Genomic DNA, 15,653 nt, shown 5'->3' on the forward strand with positions numbered 1-15,653 from the left:
TACAACCACCGTCCCCACTCGAGCCCCTTCCTTCGCACCGATGAACTCCGGCGAGCTCTGAAAAACCGATTGACCCAATTTTGAAATTTAGTCTACTGTCATTTAACTAGCGTGGAATATAAAAGGGGAAAACCATACGCATTGCGAGTATAGTGTTGAGCGTGCCATGGCAGATCTGAAGGTGCAAACCGAACCGAACAAAGGCAACTCCGCAACCAATGTTTGCTTTAAACTAACAAGTAAGTGATGGCAAGAAATCAAAGTAAAGCAATGGTGATCTATTTTCTTGCTGCGATAAATAACTTGAGCAGATACGAAAGAGTACCGCCTCTGGTGCAGCACCGTGTATGCATCTGCTGAGAATTTGATGGTGTTGCGGTAGCAATGGCTGTCGGCGGCGTGGAAGCAGATCTAAGAGGGTAGGCGGTGGCGGCAGGGCGCGGTGGATGAGATGGTCGCAGGAGCGGCGCTGGCAAGGTGGACGACGGCGGGGATAAAGCGAGAGGATGGGATGCAAGGATCCCGGTCCAAAGTCGTGGATGAGAGAGGTCAATCTCTTGTAATGGACGACGACGTCGGGGTATCAGCTCCGGCATGATGGAGGAGGATGGCGGTGGATGGGGTGGCGTACGGAGGAGGCTGGGGTGGAAAGGTTGTTTTGGCGCCTACGGAGTATGAATGAGGAAATGGATAGAGAGAGGAAGGGGGAACCATGTCTTCAGGGCGCGCTTGTCTCAAATGCCAGGAAATTTACAAACTTAGCCCCCGTTTAAAATTTCCTACATCACAGCAATATTAGTCGGTTGGGGATAGAACGGTAATCTCGCATACACCGAATATTTGCCGACGAGAGTTTGTTTTTGGCGCCCACAATGTATGAATCGGGGAGGGAGTCGATTTCGTCCGAGGAGACACTGTGTTTTGGCACCCACCGTGTATGAATCCTGGTGAGAGGCGGTTATGTCACGTTTGAGTGAAATTACAAACCTACCCCTATCGAAACCTATAGAAATTGAGCCGATAGGCTTTGCGTGTCAGGGATAGGCAGTAATTTCCATCTCACAAATTTTGGTTTCGGGCGGTTACTGCGACTTTCCCCGCTTCATTCAAATTTTTGCAGAGCAAGAGTGCACGTTTACCGTGCCAACTCAATTCAAATCTAATTTGTATTCTATTTTTGTTCGGGTATGGTCCATTTTTTATTGGAATAAAATTCTATATGCATCATTTTTTATATATATACTTTCAAAAGCACAACAAAGAATTCTGCTCCTTTATATGTACATAATATGATTTGCAAATACAATGATCTCAAAATCATAAGGTTGAATTCAATAAACTTTAAACCAAATTATGTCTACTAAAATGTATGGATCAGTAATATCTACATATTAAATAACATAGATGCGCGTGAATTCATATGGGTATGCATGTTTGACAGATCAGTTTTGGTTCGAGTATGAATTACATGTATCATCATCTCGAATTCAAATATTTGAATCCCTTTTATGTTGACTCCTTTCACGCCCATCTCTCTCGCATGCCCCTTCATGTAGCTATCATTCTCTTTTCTCCAGCTCACCCGCACGCTCACTTCATGTTTCTCCTATCTTCGACGAAGACTAACGGTGGCTGCTCTCATAGTGGTAGGGCACCAGCACTAGAGGTAGATTGGTCCAGATGGGGTGCCTCCTTGAAAATCTTCCTCATTCCCATCTCCACAGGTAGAGCTCAAAGCCCTCGGTCACTACCTTCTCACAACACAATAGTGCAGTATGATAGTAAACACATTGATGGGTGATATATATAACAACTTACTCCAACATGATACAACAAATTATATATTATGTCTTTTTTAGCCGCACCATCAGTTTGCAATGGCTTCCTCTGTATTTGCTTGCAGTGCAGTAAATCAGTAGTAGAGAAAGAGAATGCGACGCTAGATAGGGGTGGTTAGTGTTCCTGAATGGGATGAGAAACAAATTTGGAGATTTTCCCACCAAGCTCTTCTTACAGGCGAGAGACCCCGTTTGTTCACCAACAAGAACCTGCACGCATCTGCATCATGCATCTCAACTCAACATCAATATGTGATCCAATCGTTCATGCAGGTTCAACATCAGGTAAATAGAGATTTGTTGAACTCCTTCTGTGCCACGTGCACCCATCTGACCGAGCTAGGCACCCATAAGTACATAACAGGCAACATCTATTTCTACATATAATAGAGCATATGATCAATCTCTATAATATAGATTATTATTTTCTTTGATTAATCATTTCTTTCTCAAGTACTGCACACAGCCACACAGAAGATGCTATCCGTGACATAGGAGATAGGACAACGTCAAGGAATTTTGGTAGAGCTCGAGTTTTTTACCAATTAAATTCTTTCAGAACCTATATCTCCATCTATAAAAATTATCAGAGCCTACTGTCCGCCATGTCCATAAGCTCACTCCTACAGAAACCTACAAAGTCTATTCCAAACATGATACCTCCGTGTCTTCCATTTCTTCCATAACCTTTCTATTAGTATTTAAAGCTTTTTTATCTCACATGGACATAAACGTACCATCTAACCCATGAACCCTAAATAATATATCAGAAAAGCATGCATAGTTCAGTAGGCAGAGTAGCAGACCAAGCTGTATGAGTACCTATGGCAGGGCGTCTTGCATTTCATTCTAAACACACTACTACCATCCAACACTGCAAATGCCCCGAGCCCCATCGACAGCATGCCGTCCAGGCATAGGTTAACGTGACCAACCCCATTATGAAGCAGTCATGGCTACGGACTCCATATGCATGGTACGATACATGTTGTAGTATGACTCAAGGTTAATTTCTACTACAAGCACCTCTGTTTTACATTATTGTAAAGGCTAGTCCATGGCCGACATATATTTTGGGCATATACTTCGGTCACGGCAAGGTTCAAAACGTGATTACAGGTGAATATAGAATTGAAGAATCCATGAAATGATGGAGGTATATACATGGGTATCATGCAGGTACCCTCTATAAGATAATGTAGACATCTAATGCCATATGTATATACAGAAGCAAATAATTTGACTTCTTTCTACTGTGATTTCTAATTTACTTGAATCGATATACATAATTTATAGCCCCTCCATTCATGAATAGATCATGATGTGGGAGACATTGATGCAGAACCCAATAAGTATTTTTCGTATTTTTTCCTGTTACTTTTCGTAGCAACATGTTGTTATGAATTTACAAATAGAGTGTGTAGGTTCGGAATACCGCATACATGTTACACGTCCTTGCTAAATATACACGGCAATTGGGTATAGTTTTAAAAAAGGACCCTTTATCGAGAATAAAAATTGGATCTACTATGTATACCACAATTTCCCATTCAGTTTTTTCAAAATAATTTTATTTTCGTACTATTGCCTAAAAACAAGGACTAATGATATGTTTACCTCTGTTTTTACCGACTTTACAATATACCTATCTATATTTTTCAATCTTCAACCACTTAATGCATGACTCGGGGAAGGGGATAGTGATAACCTAGGTCAAATGTGTAAGGCATGGTAATGTAATTAATCTGTAAACTACTAATAAAATATTATCAAGTAAGAAGGTAAACAGTTAACTTTATTGTGTATATATATGGATAGGTCAACATGACTGGACATGGAGCAACTCAACTAGATATTGTGGACTACAAAAAACTAGGTGATTAATGCCTAATACATATCAAGATTTAAATATGAATTTGTGGTACAATACATCATGGAATTGCATAAAAATAAAGTTTACGAGTGTTTAAATCAATTATCCGCCTCCGCGAGGGAGATATATGGTATGTGGTTTTTAATTATGCATATTGACCAATAATTAATCTAACGGTATGAAAATGTACTCCAGTATAACATTTCAGAATAAAGGGGCATCCGACATCGATAAGCCCCTTTAGTGATGTATATATAGTACATAAATGCACACAGACTTCATATACCGAATTTAAATTAATCACTTACAGTAAACAATCATTATAATTAAAAATAATATATCAATCTTGCACAGTGTTACCGAATTTACATGTGCCTACACGGGAACAATGAAAACTATTAAATATGTATCTCAAGAATAAAATAAAACAATGCAACATGATAAAAATGTAAGGCACATGATAAAACAAAATATAATTAGCACATCATGCGTGATCATAAAAACTTGTTATAGATAAAAGAACATAGTTTTGATTTTCTCTGTTAGGCAAGCTTAGCTTTGGCTTCCAGTTTTTTTTAAATATATGCTTAAACCCCTAACTTCTAAGACCATGTAGATGAGGTCTCTCATACCACTCAGTGTTTTTGCATGTTGTATGTTGTATTAACTGGAGACACATCAGTGTTTTTGCATGTTGTAGCAGCCTAGCAGGAAACATAAAGAATGAAAAATAAGAAAACGAATTTCAATAATTAATAGAATTAAAGTCTTGCTTTATTTAAAAAATTACAAATCTATCTAAAAGTCAACGAAAATGTTGAGTATTTATTTAAGTATTTCCTATAGATGGTACCAACAACATATGGGTCTTGCTAGAAATGAAGAAGAAAAATCACAAGTACTATCGAGAAATGGGGAATTAAAGGATTGTTACAAATAATTTGTGATATTCATGAAAAAAAGCCTTGTTTCACAATTGTCCATGAATGCTCCTAATAATTATTATTTTTTACTTTTCGGGATTTTCCAAATAAGTCGCTTCAGATGTTGACCTTCATGAAATTTGAGCGAATTTTAAATTTGATTATCCAATTCACCGTTCATCTTTAACATCTTTTCGGGTTTTTTACTTCTTTGTTGACCAGTAACACAGCCTTGGGACAGTGCGCACCTCCCATCTCGCCAATAGAAAACCATCGAATTGCTCAGTTACTGCGGGGGCTGTGTGGAATAGTTTTTTTTTTTTGGCGAGCGGGATTCATCACCGGTGGAGCATCTCAATCTCTAGTGCGGTGCCGGCCGAGCTCCTTGTCCTCTCGCGCCTGCTACAGGAAAAGTTTGGCCTGAGACAGAACCGCCTGCTACAGGAAAAGTTTGGCCTGGACGGAGAGGGTTTTCCCCAAGAGCTAGGTAGGTGGGATGCAGGGCGCCGGCATGGAGGGGAGGAGCAGGGGCTCACCGTCGGCGATGGACAAGGCCGACGAGAGCGCCAAGAAGGCGCGACTGGACCTGCCCGACGGCCACTCCGTGAAGCAAGAGCTCGTCGCGCACGACGCGGCGGCCGGAGGAGGCGCCATCGTTGCGGTGGCGGAGCACAGCCCGAGGGCGGAGCTCGCCGTGAAGATCGACATGTGCGTGCTCCACTGCCCGCTCTGCACCCTCCCCTTCAAGCCCCCCGTCTTCCAGGTTCTTCCTCTCCTTCTTCGTCCACCACACTCGATCGATTCTTTCTCGCGGATGTGCTGACCTACCGCCGGAGTCCGATCTGTATGCCTGCAGTGCAGGGGCGGCCACCTGGCCTGCGGCGGGTGCGTGGCCCAGCAGCCCTCCGGCCAGTGCGGGGCGTGCGCGGACGGCTGCGGCTTCTTCCACCCCTGCCCTGCGCTGGACGCCGTCGTGTCCTCCACCAGGGTCGAGTGCCCCAACGCCGGCTGCCAGAGGTACGTCACCTACCACGAGGCCGACGAGCACCGGAGCGCGTGCCCGCACGCGCCCTGCCGCTGCACGGAGCACGGCTGCGCCTTCGTCTGCGCGGCGCCGGACCTTGCCGCCCACTCCGTGCCGGTGCGCGCCATCCACTACGGCAAGGTGAGCCGGTTCCAGGTCCCCGTGTCGACGCCGCGGCTGCTGCTCGTCGGCGACGACGACGGCCGCGTGTTCGTGCTCACCGTGGCCGCGCTCGGTGCCGCGGCGACCGCCGTGCCCGTGGTCTGCGCCAGGGGGGGTGCGACCACGAAGCCGCGGTTCACGTGCAAGATGTGGGTGAACCTAGGGCTGGACAAAAAGCTCGAAGCTCGGTGAGTCTAATGAGCGCTCGGTTGCTCGACTCGTTTGAGCTCGGCTCATTTTCTTAATGAACCGAGTCGAGCAGCAATTTTTGCTCGTTAACACTAGCGAGTTAAACGATTGAGATTGTGAGTTTCGTGAGCTACTCGTTAAGCTTGGTAGTAGCGTGATTTTGTTCATTATAGAGAATTTTTTGGTGACTTCGATCACTCCTAAGAGTATGGACGGGCTATTTGCCACATTCACATCTTTCTTGTCTTCTCATATTCTTGATTTATTAAATCCTACTAGCTGGACCTATGTATGTTTGTAATTATATTCATGTGATGTATCTTGTTTACTGATGCACTTATCTAACGAGCTGCTCGCGAGTGCTCGCGAACATATAACGAACCAAGCCAATCTTTATATTTAGCTCGTTATCCTTAACGAGCTTAACAATCCGAACTTTAACGATCACAAGCCTTAACAAGCCGAGTCTTAACGAACCGAGTAGCTCGTTAGTCCAGCCCTAGGTGAACCTGACCGCGAACGGCGGCAAGGCGGACATCGTGGTGGTGGAGGTGCAGATGAGGATGTCACGTCCCCACCACTGTTGGTGTCGACGGATGACAGACAGGTGGGCCCAGGGTCCACCGGTCAGGCTAGCACCGTGTAAGTGTGACTTGAGTGGGTCTGGTTAGGTGTGTGGCGTTGTGTGTTTGTGTGTATGAACTACTTAGTCCTGGCTTGTACGCAGATCTGAAACAGAAAGGGAAATAGAAAGAAACGTCTGAATCTCTCTCTCGTTCTCTGAACTCTCTCTCGTTCCTCTGTTCCCCATCCTCTTTCCCCTTCAATCTACTAGAAAACTATGAGATCTCTTCCAAGGGCCTCACAAATGGTATTCAGAGCCTAGATCGCGTCCGTCTGTGCTCTCAATCTCTTGATTGGGCTGTAAAATTCCACCGCGAAGGGTGCGAAAATTTGTTCCACAAATTTTCGCCCAAAATCCCGAGCGGGGTTAGCCCGATTTTGGAGCAAGCCGCAACGGCGCCGTCGATGCAGCCGCTACCGTCCGCGCAGACCAAACTCATCCTCGCTGCCATGGGGGAAAATTCCGAGAGTATTCAGTCGACGTTGGCTACCTTGCTGACCAAGTTCGAGGCCATGGATCTCAGGATTTCGAACTTGGGCAAGCAAATCGAGGCGACGCAAGAGAACGTCGACGCGATTCGTCATCGTCAGGCGGAGGCAGGCGCTACTCCGATAGGATCAGGTGTCACGGAGCAGGGCGCGACCTCCACCACTCGCCCCGTTCCGCGGCTCGCTAATCTGCAGCCGCCATTGCTGGGGACACCGGCAGAGCATCAGGAAGGGCAGGTATTCACCACGGCACCTCCCTCGCCTGTGGAGCAAGTACCAGGTCGGGATCCATCTCCAGAAACGCGTCAACAAGTCAGGCCAGGGCGGGAGCATGTTCCAGAACCTCGTCGGGAGTTTGCAGCGGCTCGCGATCAGGAATCCTACGTCAAGCCACCCAAGCATCACTTTCCCCGATTTGCGGGTGAGAATCCGAGGTTGTGGTTGGATCAGGCACTGGCCTATTTCAACATGTATCGCGTGCCTGGACATCACTGGGTCTCGACAGCAACATTATATCTGGAAGGGCATGCGGCATTGTGGTGGCAGGCGTTCAAACAGCGTCGTCGTTTGTGGCCCTGGGATGATTTTGCAACGGAGATTGCACTGGAGTTTGGCCAAGGGGAGTATGAATCACACATGACCAGAATTTTGCAACTCAAACAGCTGGGTACAGTTACTGAATACAAGACTGAGTTTGAGTCTGCAATGTATAACTTGATCGCATTGGACCCTTCCTTGAACTCGAAATTCTTCATTTCTCAGTTCGTGTTGGGTCTCAAGGATTACATTCGAGCAGCAGTGCGCTTGCAGTCTCCCACCAGTGTAACTCGTGCTGTCTGTTTGGCAAAAATCAAGGAAGAGGAGCTCGATCTGCAACGTCCTAGACAACGGTTCCAGAGACATACACCAATACAGACCGTGCCTGCTGTAACCCAACCTGTTCAGCAAGCAGGCAAGAAAGCAACAGATGATTTTGGTCGTGAGAGACAGCTACGAGATTTCAGAAAAGTAAATGGTCTATGCTTCAGGTGTGGAGATAAGTACAGCAAGGAACATCAATGTAAGAAGCCTATGCAGCTACTTACTATACAAGTTGGTGAGCATGGTGAAATTTTAACTGAAGATGCAGTGCAAGCTTTGGAATTACTAACTGAACCCACCACGTCGGAGTGCTGTCAGATTTCAGCCTATGCTGTTTCAGGAGCCGACAATACAGAAACCATCCGCATAAGAGCATTGGTGGGCAACCAAGTCATGTTAGCACTCGTGGACTTGGGCAGTAGTCATAGTTTCGTGGATGAAATTTTTGCCAAGCGTGCTTCGTTGGATTTGGTCGCTGTTCCAGCAGTGAAAGTTACAATTGCAAATGGTCAAACTATGGAATCCAAGTTTCAAACCCCTAATCTGACTTGGTGGGCACAGGGTCACACTTTTGTGACACCAATGAGAGTGCTACAACTGGGGGCCTATGATGTGGTGCTGGGAATGGACTGGCTTAAGTATCACAGTCCGATGATTTGCGATTGGGAGGGCAAATCATTACAGTTTGCCCATGGTGATACTATCATTTCCCTTCAAGGTGTGCAACCTGTTTCTACTATGCAATTGCAAGCTATGTTAGTAGAGCAATTGGACAAAGCTCTGCTTGGCAATGATATTTGGGCTATGGCCGTGGTTGATCCTTCTTCAGGTGATGTTGTTTCCACGCCTGGCTCCTATCCAGAAGATCTGACTGCAGTTTTAACAGACTTTCAAGATGTGTTTGAAACTCCAAGTGGCCTGCCTCCACATAGAGTATATGATCATGCAATCACGTTGGAAGTGGGCCATAACCCTCCAAACTCTCGTCCTTACCGACACTCGCCACAACAAAAGGACGAGATTGAACGACAAGTGGCAGAGATGATCAAGGCAGGGATTGTGAAACCTAGTATAAGCCCGTATGCATCACCAGTACTTCTGGTTAAGAAAAAAGACGGTAGCTGGCGTTTTTGCGTGGATTACCGCAAATTCAACGCCATCACTGTGAAGAACAAATTCCCTCTGCCCATGGTCGACGAATTACTCGATGAACTGGCAGGATCAAAAATTTTCTCCAAGCTGGACCTCAGGGCAGGTTATCACCAAATCCGTATGCATGAACCAGATGAGGAGAAGACTGCATTCAAGACACATTCAGGACACTTTCAATTTCGTGTTATGCCATTTGGGGTGACGAATGGACCACCAACATTTCAGTGCTTAATGAATAGCATCTTTGCCCCAGCTAATCGCAAGTATGTGATCACATTTTTGGACGACATTCTAGTTTTCAGTACCACTTGGGAGGAACATCTGGAGCATCTTCGCTCGGTACTACAGACCTTGCGCGAGCATCAGTTGTTTGTGAAGCTTTCCAAATGCTCTTTTGCTCAGACTGAAATCCAATATTTGGGTCATGTGATTTCTTCTGAAGGTGTGGCTACAGACCCAGAGAAGACTATGGCGATGGAACATTGGCCTCAACCTACCAACGCTACTGAATTGCGTGGGTTCCTTGGGTTGACCGGGTACTACCGCAAATTTGTCCGAAATTATGCTAGTATGGCCAAGCCTTTGACTCAATTGCTGACCAAGAAAGGTTTTGTTTGGACAGAGCAAGCAACTGCAGCTTTTCAAACATTGAAAACAGCTATGACTAGTACCCCTGTATTGGCTCTACCGGATTTCAGTCAACCTTTTACAGTCGAGACTGATGCTTCTGCCACAGGAATTGGAGCCATACTCTCACAGAATAACCATCCTATTGCTTATCTAAGCAGGGCTTTTGGTGTGGCCAATCAAAAGTTGTCTGTCTATGAGAAAGAATTCTTGGCTGTCATTATGGACATTGATAAGTGGCGCCCTTACCTTCAGAGGGGTCCCTTCACTATCATTACAGACCACCTAAGCCTATGTCATTTACAGGATCAACAACTCATTACTGATCTTCAGCGCAAGGCCATGGCTAAGATGGTGGACCTTCAATTTCAGTTTAAATACCGCAAAGGCTTGGAGAACAACGCCGCAGATGCATTATCTCGTGTGGGTCATTTGTACACAATCACAGCAGTCTCGACTTGCCAACCAATGTGGATGCAGGAGGTTATGAATTCCTATCAAACTGATCAATCAGCTCTGGACCGATTAGCTCGTCTGGCAGTTCATAGTCCGGATGAACACGGTTATTCACTTGATCAAGGACTGATTAAATATCAAGGACGTCTGTGGATTGGTAATAATTCTGCGCTGCAAACAAAACTAATCAGTGCTCTGCATTCAAGCGTTGTCGGGGGTCATTCAGGCGTCAGGGCCACTTATTACCGTGTGTCCAAATTATTCCGATAGTCTGGCATGAAACAACAAGTTTATGACTGGGTGAAGCAGTGTCAAGTTTGTCAGCAAGCAAAACACGAGCGAACACATCCAGGTGGGTTGCTGCAGCCTTTGCCAGTGCCTATGCACCCTTGGAAGGACATTACCATGGATTTCATAGATGGGCTTCCGAAATCAGAAGGATTTGAAGTAATCCTAGTGGTGGTCGATCGACTCACTAAATACGCTCACTTTTTTCCTCTGAAACACCCCTATACAGCTCAGTCTGTAGCCACAGTTTTCATTGATAATGTAGTTCGCCTTCATGGAGTTCCGGCATCGATTGTTTCCGACCGAGATAAGGTGTTTACCAGTTTTTTTTGGAGGAAGCTCTTCAAGGAGATAGGCACCAAGTTATGCTACTCTACTGCCTATCATCCTCAAACGGACGGGCAATCAGAGCGTGTTAACCAGTGTTTAGAACAGTAACTACGTTGTGCCGTTCATGACAGCCCGGCAAGGTGGAAACGCTGGTTACCAATGGCAGAGTTTTGGTACAATTCCTCTTATCACACATCACTTGGCAACACTCCTTTTAAGGCTTTATATGGCATTGATCCTAATTTTGGTACTATGCCGATTGACACGGGAGAATTACCTACTTCCCTGGCAGAGCTAGCAGCAGATCGTGAAGATTTTTTGGCTCTGTTACGTGACCATCTCCTGCGTGCTCAGCAGAGAATCAAGTCACAGGCTGATAAGCATCGTACGGATAGGGAATTTGCTGTTGGTGAGGAAGTTCTGCTCAAACTCCAACCATATGCACAATCTTCGCTGGTCAACCGCCCCTACCACAAGCTTGCATTAAAGTTCTTTGGTCCATTTCGTGTCACTGAAAGAATTGGTGCTGCTGCTTATCGTTTGGATCTTCCGGCTGCCAGTCTCATACATCCTGTTTTTCATGTTTCCCAATTGAAGTCATTTACTGCAAACTACTCTTCAGTGTTTGCAGACTTGCCTGAGCCACCAGAATTGTCGGCTGTTACATTGCAGCCTGAGGCGATTCTTGAACGACGGATGGTAAAGAAAGGTAACTCAGCAATTCCTCAGATCAAAGTCCAGTGGCACGACATTGCTGCAAATCATGCAACCTGGGAAGATTATTATGTTCTTCGGGCGCGTTTTCCGGAGGCTTCAATCTGGGAGGAGCTTGCATCTCAAGGGGGGGAAAGTGTCACGTCCCCACCACTGTTGGTGTCGACGGACGACAGACAGGTGGACCCAGGGTCCACCGGTCAGGCTAGCACCGTGCAAGTGTGACTTGAGTGGGTCTGGTTAGGTGTGTGGCGTTGTGTGTTTGTGTGTATGGACTACTTAGTCCTGGCTTGTACTCAGATCTGAAACAGAAAGGGAAATAGAAAGAAACGTCTGAATCTCTCTCTCGTTCTCTGAACTCTCTCTCGTTCCTCTGTTCCCCATCCTCTTTCCCCTTCAATCTACTAGAAAACTGTGAGATCTCTTCCGAGGGCCTCACAGAGGAGCACCACCTCGCCCGGTGTATGAACTGTGCGCCGTTCCTCGCGGTGCCGCCGGTGTACCTGGTACCGGGAGCGGACGGCTGCCGGGCGAGCCGACGTTCCTCGCGGTGCCGCCGGTGTACCTGGTACCGGGAGCGGACGGGGGCGATGCCATGGAGGTGCCACTCAACGTCCGCATCGACAAGACTCTGCCTTGGTCCGGCTGATTGATTGATTGACGTCCGGACTTTCGGCCGGTCGCGCACATGCACGCGTAGAGGATTTTCGCATCCCACATGGCCCCACGCACCGCCCTGCTTTCCGTCTTATCTTTTCAGCGCAGCTGCTGTCCACAAATTTGAGACGCAAACTCCATTCCCCTTCTTTCTTTCACCGCGCCTGCCGCTGCTCCTGTTGAATCTTTTTTCTCGACGCATTACTTGGAGCTGCTGCACAGTGAAGGGGAGTCTGTGTGTCGCCGTGGTGAAGGGGAGTCAAAAAAGCTGCAAGCCATGATGCGCCGCGGCCGCCGTTTGCTCAAGCCGAAGCTGAAAGAGCTGCGACGGGTTGGGGCGGCGTGCGGCGACGACGCAGACGATGCTGGGACCGGCCGGCTTTTTTGCTTGAACGGGCAACTGCAAGTGCTACAACCGTGGCAGCTAAATGCTTTTTTTTTTTGCGTCAATCAGGCCATTGTTTTTGCTGGAACCAGTGATTGCCATGGATACGAGTACACAATTATTATTTTTTCTTTTTTGCTGGGATTGCAATTTTTGGTGTGGCCGGCGAGAAAGTTTGCTTCAACCAGACATTATTTTTGCTGGAAGCATCATGATTTTTTGCTACCACCTTGTTTTGTTTTGTTTTTGGCCGGAGCCAGCCTAAATTTTGCTACCACCGTCATTCAATTTTGCTGAAACTGGTTTTTTTTTTCTGCTTCAATCAAGTAACCGGAGATTTTTGTTGCTTTCAATTTCTTGCTGGATGAGGAGGTCAACTCGTTTGCTACAATCGACTTTTTAAAAACCTTCAACCATGTACCGTGGAAGCTGCAACCACGTGCACCTGAGCTGCAAGCCGTCTACACCGAGCTACAACCGGAGGCGTCGGTCGCCGGCAAGGCTACAAGCACGAGCACTCGGAGTAGCAGCCGGCGGCGATGTATGCTGGATTGCGACGATGTGTGCTTCATCGACGGGGGATTGGAAACTGCTGCGAGCTCCGGCAAGCGGCGTCAATGGAAGAGGCGTTGCTGGCCGTGAAGCACGGCCGCAGTGACTTATTTGTGACCTGCGCGACGAGGTGATGCGAACCCGGGATGCCGGTGGTCTGCGAGGGCGACGATGGGGATTGATGGTGTTGGAGCCAGAGACGCACGCCCGGTGGCACAGCAGCTGGTGCGTGTGTGCTGCACTTCATTCACCATCCACTTTTTCCGTGTAGGGAGAATTAGTGCGTGGAGACGATGACTTTAAGGTGGTTATCTAATGGCCATTAGCGCATTAATCTAACGGTTTAAAAAGGACCGGCTCAAAGTTTCTGCCGGCGCACCGGCGCCCATCACTCGCCTTGTTGTTGTGTGCGCCCTTGGAAATTCACATGCTATTGAACGCATCATTTTTATTTTCCTTTTGGGGGCATCATATATATTTCTCAACGTACTTTGTGTGTGTCTTTCTATAGTTAGAAAACCAACACATGCTATCTGATAGAACTTCTATTTTTTTCTGCATGGAAACAAAAAAAAACTACATTCAAGTAGTAACCTATGCTCCACGTACACACTATTTTTTCTTTCTGTTTTGTATAACCTCTCAAATGTAAAATTATCACATTATCTATCAAAATAATCTTTCTAGGTGTTCCATCCAAAACTTGTATATTTGTTATAAACGTTTTGTCTTGAAAAAATGTCAAAACCTCTCGGTAATATGTTAAAATAGATGATGGACATTGAGGCCGAAGCATCTAACTACAAACAGAAACCGAGAACATGGCCTGAACGACATTGATAGAAACATGACACAAAATAATGGACTAAAAACACCTACGACTAAGAGCATACACTTAATTATATTTTGTTCAAAACCTCTCGACACAATCATATTTCATAAAAATAGATGCATGCCACCACAGCTAAAGCATCTAATTATAAATGCAAGGCGAGAACATGGCGTGAGCAATTTTGACAGAAACACGACACAAAAATAATGGGCTAAAACCATCGACGACTAAGTCCATATACATAATTATGTGGTGGTTTGCCCTTTGTGACAGGGATTTTTCATCCTAGGTGGCAGTCTCACTGATTACGACCAAAACTTGAGCAAAAACACAATGCCTTTAATTAGGAGATTGTTAGGTCTAGCTAATGAAGGCAAGATCACAAGTTTTCACACAGAAAGTGAAGTGATGAGTCACATCGTGATGGGTGTCATTCAAGAGCCGACCCACCCATTCAAGTTCTCTCGTGAGAAGTGAAGTGTTATTTTAAGTGTTCAAGTAGTAATCTCTACTCCATGCACATACAAAATTTTCAATTTTGTGTAATATTTTCAATCTAATTTTTTTCCCACTGTCTAAGAAGAATGATCTATCTAGATGTTCCATCCCGAATTTCCGTATTTGTTATAAACATTTTATTTTGTAAAAAAGTCAAAACAGCTCGGCAACAATCATATTTCATAAAAATAGATGCATGTCACCACAAGGTCGAAACATCTAATTATAAATGGAAACCAAGAACATGGCGTGAGCAACATTCACCGAAACACGACATATACATAATTAGATGTCTCGGTGTGCCCCTCGTGACAAGAATTTTTTATCCTAAGTGGCAGTCTAATTGATGACGGCCAAAACATCACCAAAAACACAATGGCTTCAAGAGCCGACCCACCCATTCAAGTTTTCTGGCAGGGAGTGAAATGGATCGGAGTAAATTTTTGTATTCAAGTAGTAACCTCTCTACCGCGTACAAATAGTTTTTTTTTCATTTTGTATAATCTCTCAGATCTAAAATTATTGCACTGTTTAAACAAAGATGTTCTATCTAGATGTTCCACCCGAAATTTGTGTGTTGTTACAAATATTTTATTTGGTAAAATGGTCAAAGTCTCTCGGCAACAATCATATAGGAAACCGACAACGGCGCTGTGCCTTTGGCTCGCTACAGTGCTTGTAGTCGTCGCTAGGTGGTCTACGAACATGGATGGAATTTTGCTATTTTTCATGGTCTTTGTGCTGTCATGTTGTTTGATGAATAGATCGAAAGATTTCCCGACAAAAAAAAAAGCAACATCGACAGAAACATGATACGGAATAATGGAGTCGCCAGTGGCGCTGGTAGGGGCCGAACAGTTTTCCCAAACCGTGGTGTCGAGTTACAACATGGTCAAGTCTCAAAAAGAAGAAAGTGAGATGCCTACTGCTTTGCTGGCCAGTAGTCGTTCACGTGGGTGACTACTCCTGCACACAGCACCACCCATGCCTTGTCATGTTCATGCCCACTGGCTCGGCCTGCACCAGCTCGGAAAAAGGAGTATTGTCCACTTTGCGCTCGTCTCATCCCTGTCTCCCTCGTTGTGCGCCAGCTCGGGAAAAGGAGTATTGTCCACTTTGCGCTCGTCTCATCCCTGTCTCCCTCGTTGTGCGCCAGCTCGGGAAAAGGAGTATTGTCCA

At 45.8% G+C, this 15,653-nt stretch overlaps 1 protein-coding gene and 1 pseudogene across 1 annotated transcript; both read left to right on the plus strand.

The window, feature by feature from the left end:
• Nucleotides 1-5,013: 5,013 nt before the first annotated feature.
• On the plus strand, nt 5,014-6,345 carry LOC119317747 (E3 ubiquitin-protein ligase SINA-like 5). The gene is made up of 2 exons (XM_037592247.1): nt 5,014-5,397; nt 5,491-6,345. Exons 1-2 carry the CDS (start codon nt 5,131-5,133, stop codon nt 6,010-6,012), a joined length of 789 nt encoding a protein of 262 aa, XP_037448144.1. The 5' UTR covers nt 5,014-5,130; the 3' UTR covers nt 6,013-6,345.
• Nucleotides 6,346-7,038: 693 nt separating this feature from the next.
• LOC119350063 lies at nt 7,039-12,199 on the plus strand (annotated as a pseudogene).
• Nucleotides 12,200-15,653: the final 3,454 nt, after the last annotated feature.

The sequence above is a fragment of the Triticum dicoccoides genome, chromosome 1B, assembly GCF_002162155.2.
Source record: "Triticum dicoccoides isolate Atlit2015 ecotype Zavitan chromosome 1B, WEW_v2.0, whole genome shotgun sequence".
NCBI classification, from domain to species: domain Eukaryota; kingdom Viridiplantae; phylum Streptophyta; class Magnoliopsida; order Poales; family Poaceae; genus Triticum; species Triticum dicoccoides.